Raw genomic sequence first — 21083 nt, forward strand, 5'->3', positions numbered from 1 at the left:
CCGCTTGCTCCAATCGTGTTGAGCATGTGGAGTGTTACTTCGGCAACGTGGACTAGCCGTCGTGATACCATTTCAAAGTCTCGGTCCGCTATTCTCCGCTTCCTTCATTTTCTTGTTGCAGAATCTAATTTTCATCGTGGCAGGACCGGGGAAGCTGTCCCAGCCACAGAGGGAGCAGTCGCAATCATTGGTGAGGGGAAATCTGCAACACACAAGGCAAGAGTCAACATTTACGGACACAATGTCTGTCCTGGAAGGAGTAGAATGATTTCTGCTGCAGTTCAAACGGCTATGGAGCACTTGGCTCGTCTACATGATGCCCTGCTCAGAAATTCGTGATCGGATTGCAGAGGTGTCAAATAATTCAATGGATAGTCGCAGCCAACTGATCCCGCATCACCATCTTGGTGTTCGACGAACTACGGAAAAGCCGCTCAATGCGGCTTATCCTCATCTTGCGCAAAGTGCTCCCTGCAGTGTTCAGATCAGTAAGTACACACGCTTGCTTTAGCCACGGGCGAACAGAAAGGGAGCACGTACCGTGCCCAAGGCGAACGCAACCGGATCGCCTCGCCCTTGTAGAAGAAGACAAACGGAATGGGTATCATGAGCAGACTGAGAAACGCGAGCAGAGAGCTGGCCCACTCCAAGCCCAGCGTCTGGTACATTTGCTTGGCGAACAGGGGGAAGCCGGCACCGACCTGGTTGTTGTTAGTTTTCATCCATAGCATCGAGACGACAGGAACTGAAATTCGTAGGGGGACTTGTTGGACGTACGACGTTGCGAACCAAGATGACTCCCGCAAGCGCCGAGGCACTATACGTCTGATAGCTGTCGACGACGTAGTTGAGCACAGCAAGGATGATGATATAGATGCCGGTCCCGAAAAAGACGGATCCGATGATTGGCACGATCCAGCTGCAAAAGCCCCCGACGGTCAGTAAGGATGCTCCTCTTCATCGTTCAAGGACCACTTACTGCACGCTCTTGTAACTCGTCCACGCAAACCAGAACAACGAGATTGGCAGCAGAAAAGTGCCGAACCGCGCCATCCACATGCGCGCCTCGGGACACCCCTTGCCTTTGTTCTCCCTCACTCTCTTCAGATAGTACCGCTCCTGTAGCGGATGCAGCACGGCTCCGAGCAGCGATCCGATCCCTATCCCGAGAAATGCTAGACCCCACTGCCCCGAATTGAAGCCGTGTCCCGTCGGCCCAAAGACAAGTGGGAAAGCCTCGTTGAAGAGGTAGACTATGCCGTAGATGAAACCGTTGTAGGCAGCAGCCGCAGTGGTGATGGGTTCCGTGAAAAGGAAGCGGATGGGCCGGGTCAGGGTGATGGCAACGAGCGTGTGCAGGCTTTTCTTCTCGTCCGAATTGGCGTCGCGGACGTTGGAGGCGGCGGTGTCCAAGCCTTCTTTGCGGAGACGCTTGCGGAGGCGCGATGTCTTGCGTTCCAGGATGATGGAGTGGCGGGTTTCAGGGACCGTGAGCTGTACTCAATCAGAAAACGTTGTTTGGCGTCTTGGGATCGTTCAAGCGCTTCTTACCGCGAAAATCACCCAGAATCCTCCACAGACGATCATGTCCACCCAGAAGATCCACCTCCACCCTTTTTCAAGAGCAATGTATCCGCTGATGACAAGTGCCAGTGGTGGCCCAAAAGTGGAGCTCAAGCCATAAATGGCCATTGGCCGACCGCACTCATTCCTCGACCACAAATCACTGACCGTCCCGCCAGTATTGGTTAAGGGTGCGCTGCCAAAGAATCCCAGAATGAAGCGACAGACGATGATGGTTCCAATGTTTGGTGCCAGTGCCACGGGGATCTGAAAGATGACCAGGAGCAACCAGGACGAGATGTAGACCGGGTTGCGTCCGTAGTATTCGGAGAGAGGAGCGAGTAGGACTGGTCCAATGGCGAAGCCGAGAATGTACATGGAAAGGCAAAGAGTGGTCACTTCGCTGGAGACATTGAAGGTTGCGGCAATGTCTTCGGCCCCAGAGGATATGCCACCCGCGCAAAGGCATCTGTGCGGCCGTCAGCATAAGCAGGTACAGTGAAGTGCCTTGGGGACATGCGTGAGAATGTTCAACATGCTTGCAGAACATGTAATGTACCACTTCTTCCACTTGGGCCAATCTCTCGGATTGTCAAGATCTTCGTTTCCATATGTGATATAAATGGGCTCAGTGTCGTTGGGATTCTGCTTCGCCCGCTCGAGAGCTTGTCCCTCAGAGAGTAACGTCCGCGCCTTTGTCGCCGAGCCATGGGTGCCACCAGGAGAGTTGGCGTCCACAATGCCAGAGTTGGACGATTTTTTCGAGTGTTTCGAGTCGATATCCTTTTCCAGTCTCGCCAAGTCTGGGCGGGCCGCACTGTAGTCGTTCTTTTCCATGCTCATGATAGCTCTACTTCGTCGAAAGAGACAAAACCAAGGCGGGTAGGAAGGATTAGAGCGAACACCTCAAGACACGCAAGTGAAGACCGACGGAGAAAAGACGAGGAGTGGCCATGACCGGCCATGGACCCTACTTCGTCGCACCAGACCAACCACTGGCCTGGGGACCAACTGACCGTAATTTTGGTGGAGCCGCTTACCCCAAGCTCCGCATCAACTCCACACGGAGACGTCTCTACCACCGCCACTTCGTCAGCTAAGTGACTTGTTGGAAAGTCGCGCTAGGTCTACGGTTTTAGTGCAGGAATGACGTGAATCAGCGTCCAAGAGAGCAGTCACTGTGGAGTGGAGCCGAGCACGGGAATAACAGCGAAGATCTCGGGTTGCCTGTTCCGTCGATGCAAAAAGCTTGGGAAAGCTTGAGTGGACAAGCTTTGATGCTGGACCCACCACGGCTATGCGGCTCGAAAATGATTACGCAGACGCAAAATGGACAGATTGTTGATGGTCGACGCCAGCCGGTGACGAGAGCAAGGACCCGCCGCCACTCGACGTCATCTTACCTTCAGAGCCCACCCTCGAGTACCGTCTCTTCCTCAGCTCATCCGCCGAACACAGGAGTTTATCATCGAATCTACGGTCAATTCAGGTCGAAGTCCTAATGCCATAACGACGCAGGAAAGCCGACAACTGGATGGTCCAATGAAAAGAGCCGGTGTTTTGACTTCTATCGCTTTTTGGTATTTGATTCTCGGTGGTCCTCTAGACCTATCCCCTCAAAGTAAGCCACGCATTTACGCCAAAGGATCAAACATCGGGCATCAACAAATACAACAAACAACGTTTACCAAATCATTCCCTGAGGAACATTTGGTACACTGGGTTCTCGGTCTCCTCCTTGAAGGGGTAACCAGTGCGCTGCAAAAATTCCCTGAGCTCTCCCTCTTTGCCAGGTGGGCACTGGATAGCCGCCAGAATCTTCGCAACATCACCGCCGTGGTTCCGGTAGTGGAAAAGCGAGATGTTGAGGTCTGGTTGCAGAACAGTAAGGAACTTGTGAAGCGCTCCTTGCCTCTCCGGGAATTCGAAAGTGTACAGCCGCTCGTCCGCAACACCAGAGCGTCCTCCGACGAGATAACGAATATGACTTTTGGCGACCTCATCACCGGACAGATCCTGAGCCTGCATACCGTCCTTCTCGAGACGGGTCAAAAGATCGGCCAGGTCTTGGGCACGATTGGCTGGGCTGAGCGCAACACCAATAAGCACATTGGCCTTGGTGGCTGTTGCATACCTATAAGCGAACTCGGTACAAGCCATGGGGTGGACAGCCTTTATGAGGTTTGCGAATGCTCCAGGGCGCTCAGGGATGGTGACTGAAAGGAGGGCCTCCTTGCGCTCACCAAGCGCGGCACGCTCGGCGACAAAACGCAGCCGGTCAAAGTTCATGTTGGCGCCCGACGCAATGGCGATGAGACCACGGTTGGCATCTGGCGACGGGTTGTTGGCCACGTACTTCTTGAGACCGGCCAAGGCAAGCGCTCCAGCGGGCTCAACAATGGATCTCGTGTCCTCAAAGACGTCCTTGATGGCGGCGCAAGTCTCGTCCGTTGAAACTTGGATGACTTCGTCGACGACCTCTTGACAGATGCGGAAAGTCTCTTCACCAACGTTCTTGACGGCAGCACCATCCGCGAACAGACCGACCTCGTTCAAGACGACGCGTTTGCCCTCTTTGAGTGACTGGACCATGGCGTTGGCGTCGTGGGTCTCCACACCAATGATCTTGACGTGAGGCGCAATCCGCTTGATGTATACACCAATACCGGCAATGAGTCCACCGCCGCCAACGCAGCAGAAAATGGCCTCGAGCTCTTGCAGGTTCGTTTGTCTAAGAATTTCCATGCCAATGGTTCCTTGGCCAGCAATGACGTACGGGTCGTCGAAGGGTGCAATGGAAACCAAGCCGTGCTGCTTCTCTATTCTATGCGCCTCTTCCTTTGCAGCATCAAAGTCGGGTCCGTGGAGGACGACGTGTCCACCCAGTCTCGAGACGTTCTTGTGTTTGATGTCCGGAGTGCCCTGGGGCATGACGATGGTCGCGGGGATTTTGAGTTTGCGCGCAGAGTAGGCAACGCCCTGGGCATGGTTTCCTGGCAAGTGTCAACAATCGCAGTGGCTCACAAGATCGTACTTCGCACCTGCTGAGCAAGCGACGACGCCCTTGAAGCTCTGGCTCTTGTCCAAGTGTGCCATCTTGTTGTATGCGCCGCGCAGTTTGAAGCTGAAGACGGGCTGGAGGTCCTCGCGCTTCAACAGGACCCTCGATTCGAGGCGATTGCTGAGGTTGATGGCATGGGTCAAGGGGGTCTCCTCGACGACTTCGTAGACGCGCGAGGTGAGGATGAGGCGCAAGTACTGGTCGGCAGTCAGATCATCGCATCATGACTGGTCTGGAAGAAAGCCCTACATCAGGATATCCATTGGGCAGGAGGAAATGCTCGGGGACTTGGAATTGCGGGTGTCCGTTAGGAGTCGACGACGAGTTTGGTGACGGGTTGGCGGCATATTCAGTCAGGGAAAATCCGCTGACGTTTGGCGCTGGAGTGGTTGGCGTCTTTGTGCCATTGGATCGCGGCTCGGAGGTCGAAGGGACGGCCATGGGGGATTCGAGGGTCTCGGGGTAGTTTGATGCGAGCAGCAGGGTCGAGGGCGTGTAGAAGCGTTGCTGGGAGGTTGTTTTGCCCAACGCATTCCCCAAGAAGGCGTGCGTCAGAGGGAGAGCGCGTCGCGCAGAGGCGCGGGCCGAGGCCGCTACTGACTCGCGTCCCCGCAAAAAGGTGCGCACCGCCTGTCGCGCCATTCGGGACTGTCCTTGAGCTCGAGAAACCAACACCATCATTGACAGTTCCATCCTTTACCACGGCCCGCCAGACGAAGTCGCATTTGTACTCGCTCGGTTGCCGAAAAACTACCGACTCATGGTGGATCCGCCTGGCTCTTTATAAACCCAAAATCCCGCGCGCCATCGGACCTTTTCCTCTGCTCCCATCACATCACCTCAGCCGATCTCGCCATGTCAGCCCCAGCGCCTACTGCACGCGCCCCACAAGACGAAACACGCGCTCTCGACTTGCTCGCCCAGCGTCTGCAGCATCTCAATGGCGCCATCGAGGTCCTCAAGAATGCTCAGCTTCAACACTCGTGGGACGTCCAGCCGCCGCCCTGGCAGACTATTTCGCACCAGTCCAACATCATAAATGGCCGTCTGCTGGCTCTCCTCGCAGTCTTTGAAGACAACAAGGACCTGCTGAATCGCGCCCATGCCTATCCGCTTCCTACATTTCCCGGCAGGTCGCATGAGATCATGGCCACACAGTTGACTCGGAAGAAACTCGAGCCGTGGGTCGAAGACTGGATTGCCGACGGAATCAAGCATGCTGCCGGTCCGGATGGAGATGTCAACGAGAATGCAAAGCTTCCAGGAGACGGCGGTCTCACAGGTGACCAGATTGAACAACTTTGGGACTGGGCAGGGCCCGCTGGTGGAAATATCGGAAGAGAAATCATGACGGCCGAGGATGACGATGAAGATGATGAAGACGACGAAGACGACGAAGAGGAAGAAGTCGAAGGTGTCATGGACGGTGTAGAAGGCTCAGGCTCAGCCAACAAGGGAGAAGCGGTTGCTCCTGCGCAACCAATGATGAAACTGGACAACATTCTCAAATTTGTGAGCGCGGGAGCGTTGCCAGCATGATTGCCCAGAGTTCGCAAAGTTTGGCATTTCTTCATGGAGTTTGGTTTCGGCGTCAAGGAAGGCTTTTGACCAGCCCATGATACCCAGGACCAGCGTCGGAGACAATGGGAGTTTTGGCTTTAGATCAAATGAGATATCAGAGAACAAGTGGTGCGGGTTGAGCACATTCATGGCGACATTACTCTGGCTGCATGTGTGACGTGAGCAATACGACCAGAGGGAAGACCTCTAGTTTCTAACCCACCAGAAGGACTATTATGAGCACCAAAACACCAGCGCCATGCCTCGTCCTTCCTCTCCAGCTCAGTCCCAACCTCCCCACAATCTCTTCACTCGATCTCCAAGAGTCTCTTGTCCAGCTTCTCGTCTGGCCAACATGTTTGCCTTTCCCTTTTCAATCAGCGCAACAGAGTTATTGGCAATCTCCTGACGCTGCGCGACTTCGGCTTGGATAGCCCTGAATTCAAGCTCTCTGTCCAAACCAACGCGGTTCTTGAGTCGCGCCTGAATATCGGCCTTGAGTGATTCGGATATGGGCATGGCCTCGATCTCCTTCCTTTCGACTTCTCTCCTCTGCTCCTCCATCCTTTTCCGATCAGCCTCCTTCTCCTGCTTCTGCTCCTCCATCTTCTTCTTCACAATCGCCGCGTGCTGCCTCTGGGCATCAGCGTTCAAAGCGCGCGCCTTGGTATCGGCAGCCTCCTTGGTCGCTGCAACATTCTCCCTGCTCAACACGCTTTCAAACTCGGGCGGCTGCTCGCCCTTGGCTTTTGCCTCCTTGATCAACCGCTCCTGCTCCAGCATCTGGTGAAAGAGGCGATCGGCGTGCATCTGGACCTTCTCCTCGGTCTCGGGATCGCGCCCCGCGACGCCCAGATAGCCCAATGCCTTGAGGAACTGCGTCTGCATCGTCCAACAGCGGTTGAAGGCCTTGTTCTCCTTCCTGCACATCATCATGCGGTCCATCCAGGTGCCGCTCTTGTAACAGTCACTAATGGCTTGGTCCTCCATCGAACAATTCTCCATGGCCGCCTTTTTGACTGCCGACACCTGGTCCTTGAGCGTCGCAGACATTTCGCTCATTTGTTCCCGCTCCGTCGAAAAGCGTGCTTCCACTTCTGTGATCGGTGTGTAAGTCTTCCAGAGATGTGCGAAGCGGCCATCTTGGTATAGCGATTCGCGTGGGACTTGAGATTCGGCGGTTTGCGGGGTCAGCTCAGGCGCTTTTGGAGGAGGTTTGGCGACTGCTGGAGGACCAGCTCGAAAGTGTGATAGCTCCTTGTCGAGGAAGTCCTTGAGTTGAGGGTCGAGGTTTTTGGAGGGATCGTCGGACGAGCCCGAGAACCAGCCCATTGGAACGATTTGAGCGATGGAGCTTGGGAAGGTGGGTTTGGAGAGGTTGGTCTTGGCAAGGGCGAGGGTCGGTTGAGAAAGGACAATTATTTACAGCTTCAGGTGTCGAAGCAAGAGTGGCATCGCATTCTGGTCGCGCAACGTCGGCGCGTCGGACGTTGCGGGGCGCGGCCTCCGCAGTCGAACGCGGGAAGCATCAAAGCTCTCTCCCCGCAATGAAAGCTTCTTACTCCACGACATTGCACCGTCTGCTATTGGATTTTCTCGACGTCATACCAGACGGAGTACATCCACGACTATCTACAGCATTTACATGGCCACAACTTGTCGGAATGCCTCGACATCTCACATCAACCTCGTCGAGCCATCGGCACGCTCAAAGTAGCTAATCGCACCGACTGAGGTCGCGCAGCTCGTAGTGCTCCCCGAGGCATTCACCGGCACCGAGTGTCCATCCTGCGGCCGCCCATACACATGCGAATAATACCACACTTCAGACAACGCCGTCCGCCCATTATCCGTCGTTCCACTGCCAGCCTCGGTCTCATTGTACCTCGAACCAGAACACCCGACATACGGCACGGCGCCGTACTGCTCCGCCAACACGCCTTGGATATCAGAGATGGAGTAGGACACATCGGTGGCATTAGATGGCGTGATGCCAGCGTCGGCGAGCCACTCCCAGGTCGGAAGTCGCCTGAAATATAGAACGGCGGCCTCGAAAAAGTCAAGTACGTCCACGTGTGGCGTGTTGTTGTACTGAGGACCGTAGCATGGCGTATCAAACGTCGAGTAGCAAGTGCCGTGCTTGGAGAATTCGTGGCCCCAGAAGTCGGCGTTTGGCTGGCCTTGGGCAATCCAGTACGTGTTCATCCATTCGAGCAGGTCGTACTTGCCAAAGGGCTCGAGAAACGTGCCGATGTTGGGGCCCGTGTATGGTGGTATCTCGGTGCCGTCGTCAGTGGTGGCGGGCGACGGGTCTGGGTCATATTGCCTCGAGAGGTCGCAGTAGCCCGTGTATGAGCCGTTGCAGAAGTCGGGCCACAGGCCGTGCAGCGTCCAGCTGTCTTTTGGAAGCAATTGGCCCTGGTCTTCGAGCCCGGTGTAGGTGTCCCAGAACTGCGTGCTCAAAACAAGTCCGCCGTATGTCTCGACGCAGCAAGTGTCGACTTGAGTCGGATCTGCGCCGGAGGAGCACGACAAGATGTTCGGACCTTCGAACTGTTAGCCGTAAACCTTGGAAACTGGATTGTAGCATACTCAAGACACAGCTGTGGTTTAGAGTGCTTTCGCCATAGAGCGACGCCTGTGCCTCAGAGAAGAGCAAGGCGCTCGTTGATATGAACCACAGGACCTGCATTCTGACTTGATGCATGTTCACGATACAGGATTATGCGTGTCAATTGGACCACGAGTCTTTTATCACCAACATTTTGCGTGCCGCATGCCGTGGTATCTGTGTGGAACCAGATAGCCCGCTGCTCGTGCTAGAATGATTGGCGGGCTTTGCACGCGAGTTCATCGCCGCGTCGGCCCAAGTCCTCGTATTGAGCAGTGATGCCGACACTTGAGTTGGTCGAGATTCAGGGGTTGCCCGTGGGAGTTGGACAGGTGTAGCCGAGGGAGTGTGGAAACAGTTACAACTTTGGAAGGTGGTAATGGTGTTGTGCATAGCAAGGCTCAGAACTATCAGCTGGAGAATGGACACTCCTTTGGGAATGCTACGCGAGATCATGCTGATCCTCTCCCATGGCCGTTCTCTGTTGCCATGGATTTCGTCCACGAAATCGAGTTTTCTACAGCACCCAGGGGCATGCCACTTCCTCTGACGCCAGACTATCAACTTCTAGGGGGCCAAAATGTATAGCAATCGGGCCAAAAGAGTCCTGAGAGGCAAAAGTACGAGATGGCGGGATCGAACCACCGACCTTCAGTGTTAAGTTTTGTAAGACTGACGTGATAACCACTACACTAATCTCGCAATTGAAAAAGAATGGAGAGCAAGTCAAGATATAAATTCAGTTTGCATCACGTGATGATTGTTTCTCTGTTCCGTTCTTCTTTCAGCCCTTCGCGCCATCTCTCCTAGCATCCTCATCTACTCTGAGCCCTAGTCATGATGCACTCCATTCATTCAGCAATCAAGGAGGTGTCAGATGTTACAGCAAGTTCTCCAAAGCCATTCCATTCGTCCGACCAGACCGAGTGTTCTCGCGCCACCGTCGGCGGAAAGACTCGGGCCGTACATCGACGCTACAAGAGCAGCCGAAGCTGAAAACCGACAGACTCCGCAAAGCGCAGAGCACCCCAAACCCCGGAGCATTCACTCGCAATGAAAGCGAACGCAATTTCGACTTCGTGCTCCTTGCCGGCCCCGCCACTTAATTCTGTCCTTGTACAATGAGATCCAAAGGTTTCTTGGGATCCTTGATCTGGTCGTAGCATTCCGGCTTGTAGAACAGGTGGTCGCCGCGCACGTCTCGGTTGATGTTGGAATCAAACTTCGTACTCGAAATACCGCATTGGGCGAACTTTAGACTCCACAAAACGGAGCCGCAGCCGTCTGGTCCAAGCTGCTTTTTGCAATTCGCGATGCAGTCGAGAATGTCGTATCTGAAGGGCAGTTTGCGGTCTTTGACTTCCAAGGGCGTATCTTTGGTAAACTGCGAATGGCCGTCAGCGCTGAATTGTTCTCGTAGAAGGGAATGCCAAACGTACCGCGTTGAACTCGCCAGGCTTTTGGAATCCGACGATTCCGCAGTCACCCTTGACTTCCGCACCGCTCGTTTTGTCAAGCGTCGCGACGTTCTGTCCGGCAACGAGCGCGACAAGAGACACCAGGAGAGAAATGAAGATTGAAATTCTCATCATCGTGATTCACAGACGCTCCAGCAGCTTGAGAAGATGGAGTTTGGAGATGCAAGTCACCCTTTTGGTCTGATGTTGACTTTATACTCCCGGTTCGTATTACTCCACATTCAAATTTGGGTAGCATATGCCCTGCTTAACAACACTCTTAGGCTTTCTCATTCTTGCAAAATGGTCAAGCTTGGTTTCTGATTGGTCCGGATGCAGGCCAAGATCGAATACGCGCCTCGCGGCTGTGAACCTTGTTTCCAACCGCGCGAAATTAGCTTGTTTGGCTAAATTCACATTTCACGGCCTTTGTCCCAAACACCAAAGGCCATGGTTGTCAAGACTCGACAACTCGACCAACTGCCCGACGACTTCGCATTGAAAAGGCATTGTCTATTCGCAAACTTGTTGATGACCGCCAAAACCAGCCGTCAACTAACATTCCGTCTGGCAATATCTGCCCACCACCGTCCTATCCAGACGCAACTCCAGACAGGATTATCCTTTTCCACTTATTTGAAGCAGTGTGGGTCGTAGAACTTGTAGTCGCCATTGTTCGCATCCGGATTGACAGAATTGGGACCTGGTGCGTAGCTGGAAAAGCCGCATAGGTTTCCTAGGGTTCTGCCAGCGAGATCACAAATGATCATCTTGCAATCCTTGCCCAGACCCTTCCTGCACCCGCTGACAGCTTGAGCAATATCGTCCTTGGTAATTTTGGCGCGGTCCTTCGGCTTGAGCTTTTGTTCGTGTGGCTACATGTCTTTTCGTCAGCGTCAAAGTCCCTGATCAAAGGGGGTTTCCGTTGACGCACGCTTCCTTTACCCCAGATGGGAACCTTGGAAAACCCAATGACACCTTTGCAGTAGTCGGAATTGCCGCCTTCCTTCTTCAACGACGCTCCGAAATCTTCGGGAATGGCGACACCGGACACGAGCGTGACGACCAGCGCGAGAAGAGTAAAGAGGATTGTGTTTCGCATGACTGTCGCGTGGTAACGTGAACAATTTGACAACGAGGAATGGTGATCAGCAGTTCATTGTTTGTCAATACAGGACGACATGGGCTCTTATAGACTTCCAAGAATCCGCCGCACCACAGGGCAATGCGCGTAGGGTTGCCCGTTTGTTCCACAAACTAAGCGCCATCAACGGATTACGCATCTCAGCCTGGTTTCTATCCCGAGACTATTCGCAGTTCCCGACTGGAGGAGCAACTAGTCGAGTAAAGTTAATGCAAGCAAGTAATGCGGGGGAGCAATCTCGTACAGTGATCGTAGACTCCGTACTAAACGCCCAGATGTCCAAAAACCTTAAGAGGTTGCTTCGGTGGTGTTGAAGAGCTAATTCCGGGTTCCCGGTTGCGGCGGCGCGGTTAGGCTGGGCAGGGCTCAATATTGGCCTGAATCCCGTTCGATAGGGACAAGGCACAACTAGTACACTTGCCTGTATTCTGGTAGAGTTGCCGATTTCGACTTCAGCTCTAGTATCAATCTGAAATAGTACGGGTAGGTTGCGCAGTGGCATCTGTGCACATATCAGCCGAATACCTAGGTACCATGTAGCCTGTGAAGTGGTCTCGAGAACAAGTATGCTTCTGCAGGGCTGCTTTTCGCGCTTCCGTACTGATTGTGGCGGTGCGTGGGCGGAGGCTCGTTGCGGAAATGATGCTGCTCTCAAAATCCTCCTGAATTGACCAAAACGCCTTGTGGTGATCCAAGATCCCCAATATTCACTTTTTGGTCGAATGAGTACCTGTCCAAATGTGCGAAAGCGAATCCGAAGACGATAGACTGCTCGTACCAGTGGCGATACGCAGATGGCAGTTGTTGACAAATCAAAAACACATACGAAGCTTTCCAGGCTCTGAAACAAAAAGCTTCGCTTTCAGAAATTACACTGCACGAAAGAGCGCATTTGACTCCAGAGCACAAACTGTCAAGTCGGAGGTGGTATCGCGGAAAACTGTGGCTCAAAGCAGCTGAGCTGCCAAAAGAGTCTGACGAGTTCATCCATTTCACTGAACCAATTTTCGCGCAAAAACTTCTCTTCTCTACAGCTATCGGTATTTGAACCTTTCGCGCACGGTCCGTTGAGTCGCCCTTTCTGCAAGGAACCAACAGCAAGTCGCAAACTCTGTGACCCATCGAAGTTTTCACTGTAGATCCGTCCTTGCTTTATCGACAGCCGTGCAGTAAGGCGGAGCAACTCAATCCATTGTTGCGAATTTCGGGCGGATTTCCTCCACCGAGAACCCTTCTTTTGGGCCGTGGTATTACTTCCCAATTGGTTACCAAACTCCAGCACAAAGGATGCGAAGCTCTGCTTTAGTCATAGGCTTCTTCTTCATTTTCTTCTGTAACTCCCTGCAAGTAACGAATGTCACAGTATCTCAGGGCCGTACGGGGATACGGGTTCAGAGTCCAAGGCTCTGCCACAAAAGTCGTGGCACACACAACAAGAGCAGAGAATCGGTTTCGCCTACTAGGGAGTATTCATGTACTGTAACTGCAACTGATGGAGAGCATTCATACGCTGTTACTGTAGCTTACAGGGAGCATTCAAGCATTCAAACATCGAGTGTAGTGATTAGGGGTTGTGTGTGCCACGGCTTTTGCTACCAAGTCTAAGGTACGTCGTAGCAGCCACTACCATGGGGCGCTCGACTTCGCATCGCTAACCAGACTAGGAAGGAAAAGCGCGCTCCGCGGCAGTTTGGTATTTCGTCCACCTTGTACATACATCTCTTTCAGGTACTTTGACACAAGGAAATGCACCCACATTGCTCCAAATCATGGAGGTAGACATTCAGTTGATCTGTAACGCATAGAAGAATATATACATACACAAAGGGTAACTATTTAGCTAAGCTAGCTTTTCCGCCTTACCGTCCCGTCTTCTGTGTATTATAACCCGTCAGAGTTGCGTCTCCTTTCAATGTCCCGGTCAAGGTACCAATACTTGAGCGTGCCCATCCACCGTTCAGACACACATGTCCCGTCTATTGACGCTCCAATCAAAGCGGTCGCTAAAAGATCTTCGAACCCAGGCAGACATGCACGCTGTTGCAATTTAGCCTTGGTTTTAAACCACAACTCTATCTATCGTAGCAGCTGCACAGATGCACATAGCAACCTTCCAACCTTTTACCGCCTCTCAATGAGCAACACGTGCATACTGGCGTAGGCCAGGACGACGAAGACGGCGCCGAAGATGGCAAGACCGATGGCGTCGCGCCACAGAGCCATGACGTCGAAGCCAAAACTGCTGAGGATGGCGGAGCCGGGAACTTCTATGTCAAGACCGTACTTGTGGTCAACGAGCGACAGGTATTTGACTTCGTTGACGATAAGACCTTCGAAACCGTAGTGGAAAATGGAGAGCTGGGACAGGAAGTGTCAGTAGAATGATATGGATGAAAGATTGATGAAAAACGTACCGACTGCAGCCACAGTGCCGCCTTGGGAATGGTTTCGTGGTTCAAGAGGAAGCCGCCAAATAGAAGACTGAATAGCATCACCAAGGTGGCGATCAGGTTGGCGACACCCTGGTTCCTGAAGACGATGCCAATAAAGAGACAGATGTTTGCGGCGGCCAGGTTGAACAGGACGAGGAAAAGCATGAACTTCCAGAATTCGGCCGCGTCGGGGATGAGGCCTGTCATTGGGTAGACGATCGCGCCCATGATGATTGGAGGAATCAGGCGAAGTGGCACGATGTCGAAGAGGACCTTGGCGGCAAAGTATGAAATTGGCGAGTAGTAGCCCTTGGCACGCTCGCGCATGAAGATGAGGCGTTCCGGGGCAAATACGGTCAAGCCGGTGAGCGTGCTGAAGCCAAAAAGGGCGAGCAAGAAGAAGAAAAGCCCCAGTCTGTTCTGGAACCCCTTGATGTCATCCGTAAGTCCGTAGAACAAGAAGCCGATGAGGACGGCAAGGAGAATTGCAATGGCATAATGGGTAAGCATGAGCATCGGGTTGCGGTACAAGTTCCTCCATGTACGGCGCGACAGAATGAGGAATTGGCGAATCCAGCCAACCTTTCGGTAGCCTTTGACTTTCCCGCTGTACGCTGTTCCGTTGGGCATACGCGCATCGGCGTGTCCGTTAGCGGCGCTAGCATTGGTGATGGCCGCGTAAATGTCCTCGCGCAGAGATTCGGAGACCTCAGATTGACTGTAGTTGGCTACCAAGGCATCAAGATCAGTACCAGTGATGCCCTCAGCAGCTGGAGGAAGGTAATCTGGGTCCTCCATAATTTGCGGTGGAGGGTTGCCCAGTTGTCTCTGCAGGCGAATGTGATCAGGCGCGCTTTCAGGAAGGGACTGCTCGTCGTCGGTCTTGGGAGTTTGAGGCCGCGTGCTCTCATAGCCACTCTTTTTGCGAGTAAAGAGCTGGCGGTCCTGCAGCGCTTTGATCGACGTCTTTCTCTTGCCCTTGGGGCGGACACTGGACTCCCCTGGACTTCCAGGCGTGTCGAGACTCGCGTTCGAGATGCTCGGAATGGACTTGACTCCGATGGCACTGCTTGCCCGAGTGGGAGCATCATCCTGGTCAGCGAAAAGGGAGCTGTTTTCGTCAATGGGCCGGCGCGGAGTCGCCGCGTGCATGGTAAGGTCGACAAGATAGTCCGCGATGTTGAAACCCGGGGGACACGTGTATCCAATGGTATCAAAGTAGGACTGGCAACTAGAGAATGGCCCAGAGTAGACGGTCCTACCTCTGGCTAGCAGAATGAGCTGGTCAAACAGCGCGACAATGTTGGATCGAGGCTGGTGAATGGTGAAGACCACGGTTCTGTTGTAATTCTTGACCAGGTTGACCAAGCACTCGATGACGTTGAAGGCGTTGAAAGAGTCCAGGCCACTCGTGGGCTCGTCGAGGAAGAGGATACTTGGGCTGGTCACGAGCTCACAGGCAATTCCGACTCTTCTCTTCTCGCCACCAGAGATACCACGACCGCTTCCTTCCTCGGATCCTATGATTTGATGGCGAATATGAAAAATGCCAAGCTGTTTCTCGACGTCTTCCACGCGCTGTTCCTTGGCCGCTGTGCTCATTTCCTTGGGCAGGCGAAGAAGGGCAGAGTCCAGAATAGTCTCATGGACGGTCAAGGTCGGGATCAGGGTGTCCTCCTGATCTACAAATCCGATGACGCTCCTGAAATCTTCGTCGGGGACCTTTTCTCCATTGACGTAAATGTCGCCCGAGACGGTGCCGCGTTTGTTCTTGCGGGCGAGTATGTCCAAAAAGGTCGTCTTTCCAGCTCCAGAAGCACCCATGATGGCCATCAATTCGCCCGGATGTACTGATCCTTGGATGTTGCTCAGAATCTGCTTTCCGTTGAGGTTGTAAGAAACGTTTTCGAAAAAGAGAGCGGAAGGTCTGTGGTCGGCTATGAGTTTAGCAGCCTCATCATCTTCGTCCTCGGAAAGATGAATCGGGCCCCAGCGGCGTTGACGACTCCTCCTGGCCAAGTACCAGACGATGAGGATCACCAATACTATGAAAAGCGCACACCCGGCAATGACTCCGGCAATCAGTGGGGTATTGATGGCCTTTACAGGTCGGGTGTAACCAGGGACATCGGTCCTGTACAGACATTCTCCGGAGTGACAGTCCAAGAAGATGCTTTCGTCGCCAAAGACGCTCGAGATGAGGTTGTTCATGGCGGGCTCAGAGAACTTGCTACCATCTTCACTGCTTCCACCGTCAGTGGAAACGGACGTGAATGACGCCGGGCCCTGAATCTCCTCCTTCAAGAAGTCGCCAATGTCGATGGAACCCTCTTCTCCGCAAAGCATGCGCCCAGGGATACACCGACACTTGATGTTCTCGCATCTGTACTTGGTTGTATTCTTGTCCGGTTCGGCGGTTGCGGAAAAGGCGCAATCGTCCAGAGCGCAGTAGAAGGATTCCTTTTGATCAACCCAGACTGTCCGTTGTCAGCAGTCGTGCCCCACTTTTGAATGGTCTACTCACACTGAAAGTTGCACTCTTCCGTTTCGGCATTGCAAGAAAAGGTTGCTTGTGGCTTCTGCTCTTTGAGCTGATCCAGAATCTTCCTGTTGGTAATGTCGCACATTTGGAAGTTCTGTTTGACCACAAGGCCCTCTCGATAGCAGACACCATCGACGCCCTCTGGCATCAGCGCATTGCAAGCCAAGTCGTCCTTGCACACATTGCAGTTTATGCCCTCCCAGCCGTCTCTGCAATCGCAATACTTGTCTGTCCGCGGCGCCCTATTGCCGCCGTCTGCTAGAGAGCCACAAACTGGCGAAGCGCAGTCCTCGCCACCGAAGCCCGGAGGGCAGACACACTTGCCATTGCTCTTGCTGCAGTTGGCGAACTGGTGGCACTGGAAATCTTCCAGATTGCAGTTGAAGCATGGAGGGCAGCCGTCTGGACGGTCGTCGCGGTAGATGGCGAAGGGATCTTGCAGCAGGTCGGCGCTGGTGTAGTTGCTAAAGGTCTTTTGCGAGGCGGAGAAGCTTGAGAAGGCCGCGACTGCCAGCAACGGCGCTGACCAGGCTGGTGGCCGCATGATGGGATTGTTTGGCGCGAAGGCCAGACGCGCGGCGGCGAAAGAACGAGTTTCGATGGACAGCCGGGGCAGCCTGGAGCTCGTGTGACAGGACAAGGTCCAGCAGTCCGGGAGTCGCAAAGCTCCAAACAACGGCGCGAGGGGTGTGGACGGTCGCGCAGCTGTGAGGCGTACTGTCGAGACACGAGATGGAAGCCGAAAGCCAACGGGGCGGTGAAAGGCGTGCTTCGGACCTGGTCAGGTCGTGTTGTGTGACGACGTTGTGGAGACGCATGGAGCAGACCTGAGGTCCGTCCGGTCTCTTGCGGGGACGGCACTCCTCCGCCCGGCTTCGGTTGGTGCATCGGTCAGATGCTGCTGACAGCGGACAGCCTCGATGCGCGACACAGGACAACTTGGCCATCCACGCTGCGCGGCTCCATGCAACATTGCAGACCCTGCACCGGCGCATACGCATACATTCGCAGCAGCAGCTCCATGCCGAAAATCAGTCCCTCGTCTTCGAAGCGAACGCGGGGGAGCCTCTGCCGCCAATCGGCCTTACCGTCATGCGCTGTCTGCAGGTTGAAAATCACCCCGCTTGCTTTATCAATTGTTCCCACTCATCTGGAAAGGGTCTCAGGCTTCAGAAACCAAGGTTGACAAGATACATGTATCCAGGGGCAGCGAGTCGTGCGAGAGGCTGAAGAAACCACGCTCTCTCGACCAAGCACATCGGCTGAAGGCACGTAGCCAGCAATGGTTTTGGCTCTGGGACAATTGAGAGTAGACAAGTGCTCAGCATTAGAACCTTCTTCGGAGCAACCGAATTAAATCACAAGACGCCGATTCTGATAATTGCCTGCACATCCCCGTTGACTGTGAACACCCAGTGAGCCCCCACAGCGCTCAGCCAGAACCAGACAATATGTGTCAAGTGCACTACAGCGGACAGAACCGGCGATTCTCTTTGGCGAAAAGCTACCCCTCAAAAACCGCTTGCGAGCTTCATGTTGCCCTGGCTTGAGCCACAGTATGTGTGGCGGAGAAGTGGGGCTGGGGCTGACGCAAGGTGCTCATGCCGTGCTCACATCAGTGCGCAAGCTCCCGTCGTGAATAGCAGAGCCCAACCCAGCTCCAAACACTCCTAGCCGACCTACAGTTAGCCATGGGACAGGATCAATCTGTCGAGGCTCCGCCGCCCACTTTAGGTATTTCCGCCCTTTCTTAGCCGCGTATATGGCTGATATTGCAGCTAACGCGCACCAGAACAGCTTTCCCTGGAGCTCACCAACCGATTCTCGACCAAATGCTATACGCCTCTTGAGCTGTATTGCTATACTTCCGTGTTCAAGTCCCTCGCCGACAGTTCTTCGGGTATCAAATATTGGAGCGAGCCCACATTATGCCGTTTTCTCGCCCTACCCGACGCTCTCGCCGTCTCGTCCGTCATGTTCCAAATGGCCAGCTACCTAGGAGCCTTTCCATTTCCGAGCCAGGCACCCGCGATCCTGACGAGCGAGAACCTCCTCAAGGTCGTGACTCTGCTGACTCGGCGCTACACTCCTGTGCTGGGAAAGAAGGGTGACCGCGTATGGATTGCGGAAATATACCGGAGCCTTGCCGTCTACGACCGTGGATTGGGGGCAGCTACTTCGCCCACAAAATCCGCCCACACGGAGGACATGAGCACTGATGACAAGGGACCAGCGTCTCCCATCGAATCCTACAGTGGCTTTGCAGTGGATGCACCGGCCGACGACGACGGGGATGAGGACGACGGGGACGAGCTTGTGCTGGCCGCTCTCGACTCGATGGATGTCATTGAAGTGTTCAGGCAAGGGGAGCAAACCAAGACTCAGCATTCAGTAATACCGACAGATAATTTTCTCCGACTGCTACAGCTTTTGCTGTTCATCGCTCCTCTCGAAGCTCAGGACGACCTTGCAATATACGGTGCGCAGTTGACAGATGAACGGCTAAAGGGGCTCAGAGACACGGCTGGGAACATCCTCTCTGCGTTCGGCTTGGAGAGCAGTCCAGGTATCAACTTCAAGTCTTTCAAGACGGTGATCTCCTGCTCTCTCCCCTACCTCTTCGATGGGCTCAACCCGCTGTTCGAGCATTTCCTCTTCGCCAAGGATTTTGATCTCTCAAAACGCAAGGGTGAGGAGCCAAACGCACCATCAGCCCAAGCTATTCAATCGCCCAAGCAGTCAGCTCCAGTCAAGGAGGTACCTGCACCGGAACCAGTCTTGCTCTCTTCTGGTGAAATTCTCGATCTCAACGTACTCAGTCAACTGTCGTTCATGATTAAAGGCAGCAACCTGTTTAGACGACTCCGACCTCTCTACTCTGGTGGAAATGATGGATTCAGTATGGGCAGCTTTGAGAAGGCTGTATTCAATTGGCGTGCCCCATCCATCCTCCTCGTTTCCGGCAGTCTCCTTGAAGACGGACCATCAAATTCGAGCGAGCGGGCTTTTGCCGACTCGCTCCCACACAGCCGCCTTCCAAGTAGCCTAGACATCCCATCGACAAATTCGCAATCGAATCGCGACGAAACACTTGTCTTCGGTGCGTATATCCCGGTCCCATGGAAAGGTACGCCAAAGACGTGCTTCGGCGACAAATCGACGATGCTTTTCCAACTTGGCCCGACACACGACCTTTTCCGCGCATCCAGTACCACCAGTAACTACGTCTACTTTGACAAACCCCCACACCATCCTTCTGGCATCGGTTTCGGCTCAGCGGTTCCCCAAGCTGGTGCATCCGCTTCATACTCACGTCAATCACATGGTCCGATCCCGCTTGGCCCTGTCTCGCTACATCTTGATTCTGCCTTGGAATACGGCGTCTTTACACATCTTTGCGAGGGAGGCGGGTCCTTCCAATCGTCGAATAATCCAAGTAGGAAGAGGAGAGACTGGCAGGATCGGTTCATGATCGAGTCCATCGAGGTATGGGGATGCGGCGGGGACGACGAAGCAGAGACACAGAGAAAGGCATGGGCGTTCGAGGAGAGGGAGGCGGCTGCAAGGCGAAGGATCAATCTGGGGACTGGTGATGTCGAGGCCGACAGAGAATTGCTGAAGATGGCCGGCCTCATCCAAGAGCGAAGCGGCGGCAGTGTGTAAAGAGGCTCCGGTCCCACGATGGTCGGACTTTCATTAGACTGGGCGTTCTGGATCGGACGTGCAAAGGCACTGGGAAACTTGACTTGGAGTGGACTTTTTGGTACGACAGCGATACCTTGTCACATGGACTTGGAAAGAAACCAAAGTTTTGCATGTCTGTGACATGCCATTCACAGCCTGACTTGCTCCGCGTTGTCTGTAGCTTTTGTGGTAAATGTCCCAACCCTCCTCTAAACGCCAGTCCGATATCCCGATTTCCTTCAGCCATGATGCTGCTGCCGCTCATCCTTGCCTATAGGCTTATTAGCAACTAGGACCCCACATCTCTAATACTATCCCCGTCATTATAGACCGTCGCCACACATACCTCTGCTTATGCTTCGGGTTCTTGCTGCAAATAATGTAGACGTAGCGGCCGCCCTTTCTGCGCACGCTCTTGCAGCCATCGCACATCTTCTTGACTGAGCTGCGCACCTGATCCTCGCCCGTCTCGTCAGCATCCTCTCCAAACCACAAAGTCTGCCAGCACCAATGCGAGCACGGCGAGTATGAAATGTTCGGCTGGACCAACCTTCATGCCGCGAATCTGCTCGAGCATACCGCCGCTCTTGTATTGTGTCACGGCCATGGCTGGCCTGCTCGCCCACGTCGTCAGTGCGCGCGTCGCACTCGGTTTGGCGGCGCATGCAGCGAAGACGGCGGCTTGTCGCAACGGAAGCAGAAGTGTGCGGGCGAACATGGTGTCGGCCTTGGGGTGTCGTCAGGGGCTTTGAGGGCCAGGTAGAGGTATCAAGATTCGGACTGTGGTCTGGAGATTCGAGAGCTGGGCCGCAATGCGTGGATGGACTGAATTGGGTGCGATGTTGTGCTGGCGAAGGTAGATGTACTGTACATCCGATGTGTTTGGAACCCCGGCGGCGGAGGTCGCTCGGTAGTAAGCGGAGCGGAGCGGAGCGGGATGGACGTCGATTCCTTGGCAGCCAGCGGGCTGCACGACAGACTTCGTTGCCGAAAGAAAGTAAACCTCTTCCTACTTCTTCACTTCCCGTC

At 54.0% G+C, this 21083-nt stretch overlaps 10 protein-coding genes and 1 non-coding gene across 11 annotated transcripts; 2 read left to right on the top strand and 9 right to left on the bottom strand.

The window, feature by feature from the left end:
* Nucleotides 1–332: 332 nt before the first annotated feature.
* J3D65DRAFT_20399 (polyamine transporter) lies at nt 333–2603 on the bottom strand. The gene is made up of 6 exons (XM_066794436.1): nt 2084–2603; nt 1552–2032; nt 980–1494; nt 778–919; nt 541–701; nt 333–471 (listed from the first exon to the last, which is right to left on the bottom strand). Exons 1-6 carry the CDS (start codon nt 2404–2406, stop codon nt 435–437), a joined length of 1659 nt encoding a protein of 552 aa, XP_066659679.1. The 5' UTR covers nt 2407–2603; the 3' UTR covers nt 333–434.
* Nucleotides 2604–3085: 482 nt separating this feature from the next.
* On the bottom strand, nt 3086–5362 carry J3D65DRAFT_609635 (threonine ammonia-lyase, biosynthetic). The gene is made up of 3 exons (XM_066798707.1): nt 4874–5362; nt 4605–4821; nt 3086–4556 (listed from the first exon to the last, which is right to left on the bottom strand). Exons 1-3 carry the CDS (start codon nt 5315–5317, stop codon nt 3256–3258), a joined length of 1962 nt encoding a protein of 653 aa, XP_066659680.1. The 5' UTR covers nt 5318–5362; the 3' UTR covers nt 3086–3255.
* Nucleotides 5065–6340, top strand: J3D65DRAFT_609638 (mediator complex, subunit Med8). Its single transcript, XM_066798708.1, has one exon. It carries the CDS (start codon nt 5480–5482, stop codon nt 6161–6163), a length of 684 nt encoding a protein of 227 aa, XP_066659681.1. The 5' UTR covers nt 5065–5479; the 3' UTR covers nt 6164–6340.
* A 126-nt stretch (nt 6341–6466) lies between these two features.
* On the bottom strand, nt 6467–7516 carry J3D65DRAFT_545226 (uncharacterized protein; the record flags this gene model as incomplete). The annotated part of the gene is made up of 2 exons (XM_066796755.1): nt 6467–6706; nt 6803–7516. 2 exons carry the CDS (start codon nt 7514–7516, stop codon nt 6467–6469), a joined length of 954 nt encoding a protein of 317 aa, XP_066659682.1.
* Nucleotides 7517–7688: 172 nt separating this feature from the next.
* Nucleotides 7689–9170, bottom strand: J3D65DRAFT_20345 (ribonuclease T2). Its single transcript, XM_066794433.1, has 2 exons — nt 8777–9170; nt 7689–8730 (listed from the first exon to the last, which is right to left on the bottom strand). The coding sequence occupies exons 1-2, from the start codon at nt 8889–8891 to the stop codon at nt 7862–7864; spliced, it is 984 nt and encodes a 327-aa protein (XP_066659683.1). The 5' UTR covers nt 8892–9170; the 3' UTR covers nt 7689–7861.
* A 246-nt stretch (nt 9171–9416) lies between these two features.
* J3D65DRAFT_t14 lies at nt 9417–9497 on the bottom strand. Its single transcript has one exon. It is a non-coding gene; the product is annotated as a tRNA-Val (tRNA).
* A 61-nt stretch (nt 9498–9558) lies between these two features.
* J3D65DRAFT_609642 (uncharacterized protein) lies at nt 9559–10475 on the bottom strand. Its single transcript, XM_066798709.1, has 2 exons — nt 10235–10475; nt 9559–10179 (listed from the first exon to the last, which is right to left on the bottom strand). Exons 1-2 carry the CDS (start codon nt 10385–10387, stop codon nt 9898–9900), a joined length of 435 nt encoding a protein of 144 aa, XP_066659684.1. The 5' UTR covers nt 10388–10475; the 3' UTR covers nt 9559–9897.
* On the bottom strand, nt 10463–11845 carry J3D65DRAFT_609645 (uncharacterized protein). Its single transcript, XM_066798710.1, has 3 exons — nt 11641–11845; nt 11187–11588; nt 10463–11127 (listed from the first exon to the last, which is right to left on the bottom strand). The coding sequence occupies exons 2-3, from the start codon at nt 11352–11354 to the stop codon at nt 10885–10887; spliced, it is 411 nt and encodes a 136-aa protein (XP_066659685.1). The 5' UTR covers nt 11355–11588; nt 11641–11845; the 3' UTR covers nt 10463–10884.
* A 1469-nt stretch (nt 11846–13314) lies between these two features.
* Nucleotides 13315–17089, bottom strand: J3D65DRAFT_20454 (uncharacterized protein). The gene is made up of 3 exons (XM_066794439.1): nt 16353–17089; nt 13811–16305; nt 13315–13754 (listed from the first exon to the last, which is right to left on the bottom strand). The coding sequence occupies exons 1-3, from the start codon at nt 16912–16914 to the stop codon at nt 13518–13520; spliced, it is 3294 nt and encodes a 1097-aa protein (XP_066659686.1). The 5' UTR covers nt 16915–17089; the 3' UTR covers nt 13315–13517.
* A 704-nt stretch (nt 17090–17793) lies between these two features.
* J3D65DRAFT_609650 (restriction of telomere capping protein 5) lies at nt 17794–20243 on the top strand. Its single transcript, XM_066798711.1, has 2 exons — nt 17794–18104; nt 18163–20243. The coding sequence occupies exons 1-2, from the start codon at nt 18062–18064 to the stop codon at nt 20031–20033; spliced, it is 1914 nt and encodes a 637-aa protein (XP_066659687.1). The 5' UTR covers nt 17794–18061; the 3' UTR covers nt 20034–20243.
* On the bottom strand, nt 20116–20926 carry J3D65DRAFT_609651 (ribosomal protein L36-domain-containing protein). Its single transcript, XM_066798712.1, has 3 exons — nt 20605–20926; nt 20401–20507; nt 20116–20325 (listed from the first exon to the last, which is right to left on the bottom strand). The coding sequence occupies exons 1-3, from the start codon at nt 20770–20772 to the stop codon at nt 20316–20318; spliced, it is 285 nt and encodes a 94-aa protein (XP_066659688.1). The 5' UTR covers nt 20773–20926; the 3' UTR covers nt 20116–20315.
* Nucleotides 20927–21083: the final 157 nt, after the last annotated feature.

This window comes from Phyllosticta citribraziliensis (genome assembly GCF_038025025.1).
Source record: "Phyllosticta citribraziliensis strain CPC 17464 chromosome Unknown J3D65scaffold_1, whole genome shotgun sequence".
Lineage (NCBI taxonomy): Eukaryota > Fungi > Ascomycota > Dothideomycetes > Botryosphaeriales > Phyllostictaceae > Phyllosticta > Phyllosticta citribraziliensis.